Source organism: Quercus robur, chromosome 3, assembly GCF_932294415.1.
Source record: "Quercus robur chromosome 3, dhQueRobu3.1, whole genome shotgun sequence".
Lineage (NCBI taxonomy): Eukaryota > Viridiplantae > Streptophyta > Magnoliopsida > Fagales > Fagaceae > Quercus > Quercus robur.
In genome coordinates this window covers 59,879,238-59,893,550 of record NC_065536.1, presented here as the reverse complement: position 1 = coordinate 59,893,550, position 14,313 = coordinate 59,879,238, and the positions used below count along the sequence as shown (strand labels likewise).

At 34.5% G+C, this 14,313-nt stretch overlaps 1 protein-coding gene across 1 annotated transcript; it reads right to left on the bottom strand.

The window, feature by feature from the left end:
- Window positions 1–1,682: 1,682 nt before the first annotated feature.
- Window positions 1,683–14,300, bottom strand: LOC126718645 (disease resistance protein RPV1-like). Its single transcript, XM_050420961.1, has 5 exons — window positions 13,523–14,300; window positions 7,297–8,407; window positions 5,971–6,384; window positions 4,224–5,804; window positions 1,683–2,810 (listed from the first exon to the last, which is right to left on the bottom strand). The coding sequence occupies exons 1-5, from the start codon at window positions 14,023–14,025 to the stop codon at window positions 2,163–2,165; spliced, it is 4,257 nt and encodes a 1,418-aa protein (XP_050276918.1). The 5' UTR covers window positions 14,026–14,300; the 3' UTR covers window positions 1,683–2,162.
- Between the last annotated feature and the right edge of the window lie 13 nt (window positions 14,301–14,313).

The following is a 14,313-nucleotide window of genomic DNA, read 5'->3' as shown; positions in this document are numbered from 1 at the left end:
CCCCCCCCACAAAAAAAAAAAAAAAGGTTGTGTCCTTTGGTTCACTCTTAGATAGTTAGATGAGAGTTTTAAGTGACTGTTTTTTTAGTAGTTAATTAATAAATGCCTTTTTTCAAAGCAAACAAGAGAAAATATATAATAGGGTAAATTATCATTTTGGTCTCTTAACTTAATTTTTCTATCAAGGATGAAGAATCATTTCAAAACTTTGTGAGAAGGCTTCTGAATCCAAGATTTATGTATAAATAATTACTAGGGAAACAACACACCTCCTTAATATAATATAATATAAAATAAAATAAAATTAGAGAGAAGTACAAAACTAGATTTTCTTTCCAAATGAGTATCCTGCCCCAATAATCTATTTCAGGATATTGAGTGCTTATGCAAAATCTGAAAAGCTTTACGAAACGGTATAATCAAATCAATTTGTTATATTTGTGTGCCCTGTTCTCCCCATTCTTCTCACCGATTCCTTAATGATTTTTGGGATTTTAAGATCCCAATTATAATTTGAACTTCTTTTTTTAGGCCATGTGGCAGTCCACAAGCATCCTAGGTGGTATAAAAGTAATTTTTTATTTTGATCATTATCCCTGTTAGTTTTTCATTCATCACTTAATAATTTAAACTATTTTTGACATAATACCAAAAGATTAAGGACTAAATTTACACATTTAAAACATTAGGGACCAAATTGACACAGTGTAAACATTAATATGGACCAAAGTAGTAGAGTTTTCCTTACATAATACAAGACTTTGGGCAAAGGGAGATCACAAATCACAAAGCCCAAAGCAAAGCTATGTAAGTACTCCAAGAAAGAGCATCCTTCACTCAAACAAACATTTTAAACAAGCAACTGAATCCGTATATCTCCTGCCACTGTACAATGAAGCAAACGAAGATTTAATAAATTTTGTGCTATTTTTGCATATTGAACACTAGTCGATAATCCAATTAAAATAATAAATAAAAAGTAAAATAAAAAACCCTGTAAGTGGAAAATCCTTTTTTTTTTTTGTTCTTGAGAAAATAATCAAAATATTTTAGTTCCAAAGATGATATTTTAGATTTTTTCCAACGTTAGTTGTCCAAGCAAAGAATGAGACCTTCTGAAGCACCTTCTCGCCTAGATGCTTTTCAAAGGAAAATTACCCTTCTAAGCATCAAAAAAAGAAGTCAAGATCGGACATCAAACTTCCCTAATTCAGAAAGTTTCCAAAACTTGCAACACCTCCCATGTCTAGAAGCTAGAAGTTAGATTACAAGTTAAAGAAATTAATCACAAATTCCTAGTCCATATCATGTCTTCACCACCCAATTAGGATGTTGTGTAAGCATTCTTGTCTGCTGTCAATTGAAAACATTTTAGGAAATACTTTTAAACAAGAGTCCACATACTATGTTTGGTTCTTTTGAAAACAGAGCGTATTCTATTTTCATTTTCTGTTTTCTGTGGAACTCACTAGTGAAAACTTATTTGAGTTTGCTTTTTTTTTTTTTTTTTTTTGGTTCTTATTTTCATTTTCAATACCCAAAAAAAAAAAGAAAAAAAAGAAAAAAAAGTGAGAATGAAAACAGAATATGAAAGCAACTTTTTGGCATTTTCATTTTTAGCAAACTATGTTCGGTGGCATTTTTGTAAAATAACTGAAAATTGTGGAAAAAGGTTACGAGCATATCAATGAAAATTGTAGGTCTTTTTCATATTTAAGAATCAAGACCTAATTAGGGTACCTAGTGCTTTTGGTTCTCAAATTCAGAAAATAGATATAAAAAATGGAAATCAAAACAAAATATGAGTTCTTGGAGAAAGTCCCAAATAGGGTACCTAGTGTTTTTGTTATATTTTACACACACAAAAATAGATACAACAGTAGTCTTTCACAAATTCTTTGGTAGTTATAGTTCATCTCAAACCCCATCTTGACTGGGAAAGTAGAGTGTATAACATTGCCATTCTAATCATTGCTGTGTAAATGGCCTGAATTATACATTGTGTGGAGGAGACCCAGTCCCTTGCCTGAAATTCACAAGCAGAAGCATGCGTGCTTGGAGGTCAAAATGCTTGAATCCAAGCTGCATTTTACCTGAAAGGTGATGTTGGCCTTGTAGCACTAGTAGCAGATGAGTCAAGGATTGCAGGTAGCTTCTCTTTTTTATAGGCAAAAACACCTTTGCAAAGGCCGCAGAAAGTCCCACCAAACAGGCTCAGATATTTCTCTTTCTTCTTCTTCTTCCTCAATCGCTTGCACTTGGCTTTCAACTACACAATCAGATTGAGAGGTGTGATCTTCCTCTTCCAGACAGCTGAAAAACTTTGATAGCTTTTCTGAAATAGATAGTTGGCTTTCGTCTAAGGATTCTTCATCTCCTTCATAATCATCATCGCCTTCAAAAACCAAATAAATCCCAGACCTTTTCAACTTAAGCCCTTTAATCATTGGTGGGTCACGCTCTATAACATTGATCTCATAACCATCTTTCAACTTAGAAACTATCGGATGACAATCTGGAAACCGACATAAGTACAGGTGATCTTCATGCGTCTTTGGAACTCCCTCTAATTTCAGCATTGTAGAGAATAAAGGTTTATTCATTTTGACAAGAATTGCATCTATACCTGCTATTATAGGGAGTTGATCTCTTAAGTCATCCGGTATTTGATGGTCGAGAGAGACAACAACACATATTATCACACCTTTGATCTTAAGGTTTTTGCGTTCTGAAAATCTAACCCCCTCTTGAAACCAACCTGGAATTCTGCTTCCAGGCATGCTAAGAGTGCGTATGTTCCTCAAACAAACCTGCAAGTAGATATTTTCCTAAGAAATAAGACTATTTCATTTTTTTCAGGGGGATTGGAATTTAGTCACTGTACATTACACTGCAAATAGGATTAGGATTATTTTGCTTGCATTACAAGTCCTAGTCCTTTGAACCCGGTCTAGAATATATAATAGAATTAGGACCGAACTAGAATTGGACCTTTGATATCTATAACAATGGTAGGTTATGACAACAGTTGCGGCAGCTTTGGTGAGTATTAGTTAGTTGATGGCTGCTTTTATCTATTTACTAGTCATAGACTCACACGACGCATGGAAATGTTTGATAATTTGTTTTTTTTTTAAGTGAAAAATGAAAATAGTAGATGAACCTTATAAGTGTTAGTCTCAAACTATTCTTAAGATGATGTGATAATTTTGTAAATGATGTAATGTATAATTAGAGTTTGATTCTAGTACTCCTTACAAACCATTCATCCTTTATATGTATTGAATGGCTTAAAGAGAAAACAGATATAAGAAAATTTATTGTATATTAGAAAAAAAAAAATACAAGACTTTAATAACAAAAAAAAAAAAATTGTAATTTTATCAATAACCTACTAGCATTAGGTTGAGAAGGTGAAATAATTGTCAATGAACTAGCTCTTGTTTTTACATATACCTCTCATCCCAAAGCATCATTGAAGTGGACCATATGGACTAAAGTAGATTGAAGTGACCAAATTGAAACGAATGGACATAAATGGACCGGTTGGACCAAAATGGATGGAATTGACCGAAATGGATTGAGTGGATGAAAGTGGATTGAAATGCAACACTAATGTGGCTTAATAGGAGTGTGACAACAATAAATAGTTAAATACTTAACTTTTAGATATTGTATTGATTTGGTGTTTTTGATGGAGTATGGGTGTGGCTATCTTTTGGCAAAGGGAGAAGATGGTTTTTGGTTGACAATGGTGGGTGGCGAGTGACAACTATAGCGACATTGCTTTGGTGATTTTTTAATAAATTTTTTTCTTGATATCTTATTTAGAAGAATTTTTTCTAAACTTTTTTCTATATTAGAATTTAAAAATAAGGAAAAGATCAAAACTATTGTTTTACCACATTGAACACAATTTTCAAGATTATGGATCGAAATTGACCTTTGAGAATCAAATTGAAAATAGGCAAAATTAGGGATTATAATATGTATTTTAATAAATTCATTTTATAAGAGGATCATTAAAAATACAACTTTTAGACGCTGAATTCTAACTCGAACGCCTCTCTTTGTAAGAATAAGGTTTAGGGTAAGGTTCTGCGGGTAAGGTTCTGCGTTCAAGACCCTTGGGTGGGTGTGTGTAAATCCTAGTTCATGTCAACAAGAGAGAGAGAGAGAGAGAGAGAGAGAGAGAGAGAGAGAGAGAGAGAGAGAGAGAGAACCTTAGACAGTCTTCTTTTAACCATAGAAGAGCATGCTTTGCAGCCACACATGTGTAATCTTGTCAATGACTTCAAGCATTCAAGGCCCGGAATATCCACCACCTTCTCACAGTTTGCAAGGTTTAGCTCCTGTAATCTTTCCAAGTTGGAAAGATCAGACACACTTTCCAATGCAGTACAGTTTGCAACGTTCACCACCTCCAAGTTTGAGGGAAGTGGAGGGAGAGACTTTAGCTCTTTGCAGTAGGGCAATAAAAGCTCTTTAAGATTGAAAAGGCCTGTCAAGCTGGACGGAAGGCTGAAAAAATTATTGTAGCCTAAATTCAAACTCTCCAATGATGATAACTTTTCAAAATCATCAGGAATCTTTCCACATAGTTTCCAAGCACGAGCATTCAATTCTACTAGCGAGCATAGATTGGAGAAAGAAGTAGGAAATTCAATAGAATTAGGCACGCTGTTTCCAGATAACTCAATATAAGGCTTCTTAGCCATTTTTAGTATCATTAAACTTGAGAGCATCCCAAAGCTTTCAGGTAATTCTATTACAGCAGTTTCTTCCATCCACAAATGGTGCAAGGACTTCAAATTTCCTATTGAAGAAGGAAGCTTACAGAGCTGTGTACACTTATTCAATCTTAATAAAATAAGATTTTCCAGCATCCCTATGGATTCCGGCAATTCAGAAATATTGGCACCGAAAAGGTTCAAAGTAGTAAGAGCGAGCAAGCTTCCAATTGATTCTGGTAAAAATCTAAGTTTTTTACAATTCCTCATCTCAAGTTTCCTTAGCATTTTCAAGGCCCCTACCTGATCTGGCAGATATGTGATTGGTGTCCCATCTAACTGAAGCTCAACCATGGAAGCTAGTTCTTCAATTGAATCAGGCAATTTGTCTAGATCCTTACAGTTTCCAACTGATAACTCCTTCAAATATGACAATGAACCAATAGAAATAGGCAGTTCTTTGATCGCACTACCATTAAGTAGAAGTTGTGTCAACGATATGAGACTGCCAACAGAATCAGGAATGGCAGTTAGTGATCCACACCACATTAAACTTAATATCTCAAGGTTTGACAAAGATCCAACCGAATCAGGTATTTCTTCTATAGCAGAATTATTAAGAGAGAGTTCTTTCAGGGAAGACAACTTTCCAATGCAGTTGGGTAGTCTTCTTAAGAGTTGGCAATGATTTAGATCAATCTTTTCAAGTTTTGTAAGGCGGAAAATGGACTCTGGTAACTTTGCTATAGCAGTGTTATCAACAAGAAGTTCTTTAAGAGATTTCATGCTTCCTATGTTCATTGGTAACTCTTTCAATTTTGAGCAGTCAGAGAGAACAAGGATTTCAAGATTTTGTAGCCCAGAGATATCAGTTGGAAATTTGATTAGCTTAGAACATTCTCTCAAGTTCAAATGAAGTAATGTACTCATGTTCCCAAGTGATTCATGAATCTTAGTCAGTTTCTTGCAACCCACAAGAATAAGCTTTTCCAGGGCATGGTTCCCAGATAAATCAGGAATAGCAGCTAAATTGTAGCAACGGCTGAGATTCATAACCATCAAGTTCTCAGCCACCTGACAAACAAGAGATTTTACTGTTAAAAAAAGAGAATTATGAAGAACTGCTAAAAAAAGAGGGGGGGGGGGGGGTGTGGTTGGGAAGCAGAACACACACAAAAACACATCAGCCAAGTTCATTAAAATCTCATTATTACAGTCACATCCAAATTGTGGACCGTACCTTGCTAGTACACGAACCCCATACTTTTTCAATTCCGCTTCTTGAGAGATCAAGGACAGCAAGTTCCCGAGGAAAAAATTCAGAAGGAAGAGTTTTCAGAGGACATTCTTTCCATTGTAGCCACTTTAGTCCAGCTGGAAGATATTTATACTTCCCTTCCAATCTCACATGGTTGATTTGAAGAAGTCTTAGATTAACCATTGATTCAAAGGGCTTAGTGTGAAGTACTACCTTTCTCTCATTCTCCGCATTATTCTGAAGAAATTTCTTGCACCATTCTTTCATGTATGTTAATGCAGAGGTTAAATTGGGCCTTCTTTGAAGGTTTTCCCTAGAAATTCTCTCACCACTTGGATCCTGAACAATGGGCCTCCCTTCGAAGTCTAGGACAATTCCTTCTATACATCTTGTTCCCTATTGTCAATCATGTATAAAATAGTTAAAAAATTGGAATGTAGCCAAGTGAAACAGAGACAATAAACAAACAGTTATCAAGTTAAAACTGTACGATTACAATGGACATAAGAATATTATCCATTCCTTGGGAACTTGGAACATCTAAGGAATGGGGTCAAACTGTCAGATTCAGATTTTGTTTTGAATAATTTTTTGGCAGTAAAATATGGAACTGATGGAATTTGATTCAACCATCTCTTCTTTTCAATTTTCAAACTCAGAAATAATTAGCCACTCTCTCTCTATGTGTGTGTGTGTGTGTGTTTTTAGTAAGTAGAGGAAACAACAATATGAACATGCTTGTGTGGTAGGCCATTTAAGGGCTAATCAGGTTTGACAAATTGTTTGGTTTCCTGTCAATTGAACTACAGATATGATATATCTTAGCCTTTAATTCATGAAATATTAGGAATAATTTCATTGTGGAAAGAAATAGAAGTCTAGAAGATCCTAAGTCCTCTAGTTTGTGAAGACAATAGAAGTCTAGAAGATCCTAATCCTTCCTATTCTTATATGGTATAGACTGAAAATGTTAGCTTGAACATTTTTTATCATCTCTACCCTGAGAGTGAGAAGGGAATTTGAAGATACACTAGTGCATGAAGCAACAAGTGGAGCACAAACATCAGTATTCCATTTTTCCCATGAGGATTATACATAGCTATATGATGCATGCAGTGAAATGTGTCAGTATATTTCTATATTTGCTAATTGCCATTGAGGATTATACATAGCAATATGATGCATTTAGTGAAACATATGAGTACTTTCTATATTTGCCTCTTGGAAAAGTTTTCAACTTGCAATTCAACAGAAAAGGAATAGGGAAAAAAAAAAGAAAAAGACGAGGTATCTCACTATTAGTCATACCTTCTCACCCTTTAAGACACTCATGATTTCATCACGATCCCACAGTCTACTTCGCATACCAGGATCTACAGGACTTTCATCTAGAACAATTTGTCTTCCCATGTCTCTAATCTGATCGTGCATCCACAAAGAATTGTCCTCAAAAATCTTAATGAGTGATCTTGCTCTGAGCACTGTAACTGCTATCTCAGCCCTAAAACCACAACCTTTCAATGCATCAAGTATATCCTCTCTCTTAATTTCCATTTTAATGAATAAACATGCAATGTCAAGGAATATGCGCTGTTCTTGTACATCTAACCCATCATAGCTTATCTTCAACACATCCTGAAGATTGCGTGGACGAATCCTTTTCAACTTTTGCAGGGCATCTTTCCATTCCTCTATTCTCCACCTTTCAAACAAAAAAGAACCAAATACTTCCAGGGCCAATGGTAGACCTCCTGTAAGAGAGACCATTTGCTTGGATAGATTCATAAATCTTTCTGTGGGTTTCTCTCTTCTTAGCGCATGGTGGCTAAAAAGTTGTAGTGCCTCAGTGAAGGCCAACTCTCTGACCTCATAAAACCCATTCACAAGATGATCAGGTAAAACATCTCTGTTTCTTGTGGTAATAATAATTCTACTTCCTTCAGAAAACCAATCTCTTCCCCCAATTAGCACTTCAAGCTGTCTTACATTGTGAATATCATCCATAATAATAAGAACTCGCTTCTCATAAACTTCGTCTTTGATTGCAGAGATACCAGAACTAACCTCATACACAGGAGGCTTACCAGGAGAAATATGATTGATAAGTTTGTTTTGAAGGTACACTAAATCTTCATCTTCTTCAGAATTTTCTCTATTATTTTTCATGAAAACGAGGTACTGAAAGCTACCAACAAGTTTATTGTGAAGAGCTTTCGCAAGTGTGGTCTTACCAACCCCACCCACCCCATATAATCCCAAAACTTGAACGCCATTGGATCTAACATCTAACAAGCTCATCAATTCTTCAATGCGAGACTCGAGTCCAACTGTGTAAGGAGCCACATTCAGTGGAGTACTATTTAGTTCTTCCAACACCCTTTTGACTAAACGTTGAATCAACTTTGCTTGTTCCTCATTACTGCCAATAAACATAAATGAGTCCATAGGAAACAAACTAGAAGGCTGATACTAATAACAAAATACATCTACAGTCAAATGGTAGAGATAAACATAGATAAAGTGTATCGAGTGCCCATGATAAAGTGCTTCAAACTCTATGCACTTCTGAGAGATGATCGATGTTCAACTATGAAGAATATATGGGAAACAAATATATTGTGACCGTGGCAGCTCCAGGAAATTTTTTCAGGGTGGCTATCAAGAAACTCAAATTATTCAAAATTTCATTCAAAATTTAATAAAAAGAACGCATAAATATTGACATAAAAAAAAAAAAAAAACTCGCAAAGACTTGAAATATATAAAGTTTTACAATTTCCTATATAATTTTTCATGTGCATGATAGCTTCAAAATTTTACCTACAAAATTTTCATAACAAGCACAAATTTCTTAGGAATTTTTGTTGTGTATGTAGCATTACTCTATAATGATGAAAATTAAATTGAACTATAATTATTTTTTGTTGCATTATTATTGTTTTGTGCATAACATTACTCAGTTAAGAAGGATTTTTCTTAAAACTTAAATTTTGTTATATCCATAACATTATTCTATCAACAATTCAACTCAACTCAAATATTTGTTGTTGCATTAGACCACAGCCCACTACCTTTGTTGATAGTGTATAAACACTAAGAGAAAGTCTAGGGATACACCCAACTCTACACTCAAATCTACAACATGCTTAGGTGTAAGCTTGTGATTATTGAACTCAAAGTTTTTTTATTTAAATTCTTGTGTGGTTCCCTTGTGTTAGTGTTGAAATCCAATAAAAAAAATGACATCCAAGTTGTGAAATTAAGTGCGAGTTTAGGTGTGGTCGTAGGCGTTTTGACCAAGTAAACAACACACACACACACATATATATATATATATATATATGTCAAAATCTCATGTTGGAGATCATGAAGTTGTGCCATGTGACGCATTTTTTGAAATTCTCTTCATTTAAACTTTTACTTTAACAAAGTTTGTATTTATAGCGAAGTATTAGTTTATTGAATTAACCAATAGAGTAAATGCATATATTAATTACCAATAGTTGTGCATTAATTATTTATATTAAATGAATTTATATGAGTATTTTTATAAACTCTATATAAGAAATAATTTTCAGTCGGAATAATAATAAATTTTGAATATGACATTCTTTTTCATGTTTAGTTGCTTTGACAATAATTGACACACCCATAAAAAATTAACTCTGTAAATTTTTTGTAATTAATTTTGTAATTAAATGTGTGTGTGTGTGTGGAACTAACATTGTAATATTTATTCTTAGTAATTAGAAAGATTACTAATAGAATAAATATGTTTATTTTGTTATATTAATTATTTTATGCATTATGAAATTTTAATATCATTTTTCTAAGATTTATATGAGAAACAGTTGATTTTTTTTTAATGTGAGAAATAATTTATTTAAAATATGGTATTTTTACTCAAATTTAGTTGTTTTTAAAAAAATTGAAACAAGTCCAAAAAAAGGAAAAATAAAAATAAATTTAGTAACACATAGTCAAGAATGTTAAAAAAAAAAAAAAGCTGAAGGATATTTGCATTTTTTTAGTAGGCATGATAAAGTGTTACTACTAATTATACTGTTTAAAAATTAATGTTAATTTCCCATTTTGGCCGTAGGTTTGGATAGGCAAATGTTTTTGGGCAGGCAAATGGGTTTAGGCTTATTTTGCCACCCCTAGTATAGAATGAAACTTAAGATCACAAACTTACATGCATATAGCATATATAGCTAAGTTCTAGCTTTTATCCCATTTCGTGCTTTGTGCGTGCTCTTGCATCCCTTCTGTAAACCCTTTTATAAATATATATAAATACTTTGCATTTGAACATCTTTATTTTTATGTTGCAGTTTGTGTTCATTTTGTTGTGTGCGCGTGTGTGTGTAACGACCTAAGGAAAAGCGCTAGCCATATCTACGCTATACCTCAAAAGGACTAGTCACAGTTGATGCTCCTTGTAGTTGTTAATAAAACCCAGTTCAACCCAGTAAATACCCGATGTGGGAGTCATCACACACCCACACACATCACACAATTAATCAAATTGGGGCATCACAATCTCCCCCACTTAAATCCCTAACGTCCTCGTTAGGGCCCACTTTGTAGGGTAGTGTCTCTGAGTCCACATTGGATTACCGGGCCAGCTCTGATACCATCTGTAACGGCCCCACCCCAACTGTGTAGATATTGTCCACTTTGGGGCCCATGCCCCTCACGGTTTTGTTCTTCCCCCAGGTTGGGCTGGGGAAAAGGCCTCTACACATTGAAGGGAGGTCATTCCTTATAAACACATTCCCATGTGCTTCCTTAGGCAATGTGGAATTTCATGGAATGCAAGACCCCCCTTTTTGAGTCACTACAATCCACCCCCCTTACGGGCACACGTGTCCTCGCGTGTGGGGCCTACACTTTCGATTAGGGCATGGCTCAATACCATATGTAACAACCCAAGGAAAAGAGCTAGCCACATCTGCGCTATACCTCAAAAGAACTAGTCACAATTGAGACTCCTTGTAGTTGTTAATAAAGCCCATTTCAACCTAGTAAATACCCGATGTGGGACTCATCACACACCCACACACATCATACAATCAATCAAATTGGGGCATCATAATTGTAACGACCCCACCCCAACTATCTTTCAAAGTTACTCAATCTTCAATTAAGAACACAATTAAACCCTTCTCCATTTCAATCAACAATCTCAAACAAAATAAGAACCAAAAGAAAATGAGAGAGAGAGAGATTTGTGATATGAATTTTGTTGTTTGGTTTTTGGATGAGCTGATTTATATTATTGTTTGGTTTTGGAAAATTTAAGCCAATGTGTGCGAAAATATTTAAGTGAATCCTGTAATTAAGACAAAGACTATTAGATAACATAAAATGTAAAAGCGAGCAAGAAGCACTAGATCTTCTACATGCATCACATTCAATCTTAGTTGAGTTGATATAAATATTGAGATATTTGACTGGTTCAAAGTTTTATTATATTCAATGTTTCCATTGCATGATTCTATGTAAACCCCATAGGGGGTAAAATCATAATGTCCTGTACATCATATCCACGGCTACAATGAATATCATTGAGAGTTCAGAGGAGCCAGTTTCTAGTTTCTGTTAATAATAAAATGCACCTCATAGGACTTATTTATTTTAAGATCAACTCAAAACATATAAATTAGATTAACAAAGGGTTCAAATTCAATTAAAAAATTTATCTAGTAAAATGGGGTTGCCCCTATTGACAAAGAGACGAGAGAGAGTAAATTGAGAAGAAAAAGAAAGAAGACAGAAAGGAGAAAATGCAGATATTATATTTCAGTAGATGCTTAAATGATTAAAAAAATATAAGGCTAAAACGTCCGCTAATTTAAATAAACAAAGAATTAAAGATGGATTAAAGACTTGCAAGGTGTACATGCAGAGATATCACGCTAAAGAAGCTGCCTGTTAATTAATAATTTTCAAAGACTCCGAACAATTATTATCTTAAAGCCAATTGCCACATTTCACTCCTCTGTCCCACGAAACAATTCGAAGTTACTAAATCTTTCAAAGTTACTCAAACTTCAACTCAAGAACACAATTAAACCCTTCTCCATTTCAATCAACAATCTCAAACAAAATAAGAACCAAAAGAAAATGAGAGAGAGAGAGATTTGTGATATGAATTTTGTTGTTTGGTTTTTGGATGAGCTGATTTATATTGTTGTTTGGTTTTGGAAAATTTAAGCCAATGTGTGCAAAAATATTTAAGTTAAATTACTAATATATATATATATATGTGTGTGTGTGTAGAAATATATATATATATATACACACACACATATTTTTTTCAAGTTGAAGAGAAACATGTGGAGTCGCCCTTGCTTAGGCAAGAACTAAAGCTTGTGACTAGATCCTCTCCGAAGAAGCTTGGGATGATTTAGTTAATATTCAGAGGAAAGAGATTAATGCATGAATGAGAAAGAGTGAATCCATTCAAGTTAAAGTAATGAAAAAGGTAGAGGATGACCAAAAATTAATAGATATAATAAAAAATGACATGTCAATTAGGAAAGTAACCTAGGGAATGTCTTCAGATTAGATAGAATGACAAAAAAGAATACATATGACCAACCTTAACTAGTTTGTTGAGCATCTATAATTAATCCCAAAAATTTAGGACTAAGGCTTGGTTGTTAGTCTATTAATAAAAAAAAACTCACAATAACCAAGAGCTTGGTACTCAACTAGTACTTAATGTATTTCCAATAGATCTAGGTAGTGGTGTGTATGGGTTGGGTTGAGAGGTTTTTTCAATTTGACCCATAATGTTCGGGTTGAAAAGAATCCAATCCACTAGGATTGGGTTGGACCCATGGATTGGACAGTTTTTTTTTTAATTGAGCATTAGTACAACACCAACACATATAAGAACAAATATATAACCTAATAAACCTAAGTATAGTACCAATCCAACACAAACTATTTTATTAATGCTTCAAAGTTTAAACCAATACAAATAACAACATATTTATATTAATACTTAATAGTGCATCAAACCAACACAAATAATCAAAATGAATGAAATTTCATTTAATTTGTAAGATATCAAATAGTTCTATCTCAACTCAGTTGAGAAACAAAATAAACATGAACAAGTTTTATTTTTCTATAATTAGTAGGTTATTATATTGTTCTTTATCCCAACTCAATTGATAAATAAAAGAGTAAATAAATAAAAAAATCATATAATATATATTTTTAAATATATATTAAATATAGTTGGGTTGGGCAAATGTGTGAATCTACTAATCCACACCCAACCCAAAGTAAGAAAGATTTTGACAATCTAACCCACCAACAAACCCCTAAAAACCAACCCAAAGTAAAAAAGATTTTGACAATCTAACCCACCAACAAACCCCTAAAAACCAATCCAAATCGACAGTTTTGGCTAATCGGCACCCCTAGATCCAGGATTCAAACCACTCCCCCCAAAGAAATAATAAAAGATGGATTATAGAATTGTGAAGAATATACATACAGATAAACACACACATACCTGTCTATGTCTTTGTCTTTGAAAACAAAACCAGCTTTTCCACCAGCTGTTTCCATGGCTTTCCTCCACTTCATTACCTTTTCCTTCTCAATTCCCTTCTCTTCATGCTCCCTAAAATGTTTTCCGAAGAAGGGTCCTCTTTGTTTTCGAACATCAGAGGGGTCAACTTGGTAGAACACAGGGAGTATGAGCCTCTTACACTCGCATATCTTGGAAAGCTCCTCGAGGCACCACCTCGAATCCGCATAGTTTTGGGAGATGATGACGATGGAAGCTGCGGACTCCTCGATCGCGTCGAGTAGAGTCGGCGCGATCTCGTCCCCGCGGCGTAACCCATCGTCGTCGCGAAAAGCTCGGATGCCTTTGTTGTGGAGCGAGGTGTAGAGGTTGTTTATGAAGGGGTAGCGTGTGTCTTCGCCTCTGAAGCTTAAGAACACGTGCCATCGGAGCCTCGAAACTTCGTAACTGGAAATGGCGTCGTCTTCGTTGTTGTGATCCTCCATAGTTAATTCACTGCATGTGCAGTGTTCTTGACTTTTTGACGCAGCGTGCTTTATATATGGTGCGAAAACTGGGTTTTTAGTTTTTGCATCTGATCTCTTACTTGTATGGTTAGAAAACTGGGTTTTTGCCAATATTGCACGCCAAGGATTTCTTTTTGATAATATACTCCATTAATCCATTTGCTGCTTATATTCCCTAAAGTAGGTAAGTAAGGAATCATTACATTATTGGGTGTGGATTAGATTGGGATTGTGACATTTTGGATAGGCGTCATCATCAGATCGGGT

What these genes read in the sequence shown, in the direction of transcription:
- LOC126718645 (XM_050420961.1), bottom strand. Translation starts at nt 14,025, where the DNA reads ATGGAGGATCACAACAACGAAGACGACGCCATTTCCAGTTACGAAGTT. An exon ending in AAAGACAAAGACATAGACAG is followed by an intron (nt 8,408 to 13,522) that starts GTATGTGTGTGT and finishes GTTTATTGGCAG; the next exon opens with TAATGAGGAACAAGCAAAGT. An exon ending in TTAAAAGAAGACTGTCTAAG is followed by an intron (nt 2,811 to 4,223) that starts GTTCTCTCTCTC and finishes ATCTACTTGCAG; the next exon opens with GTTTGTTTGAGGAACATACG.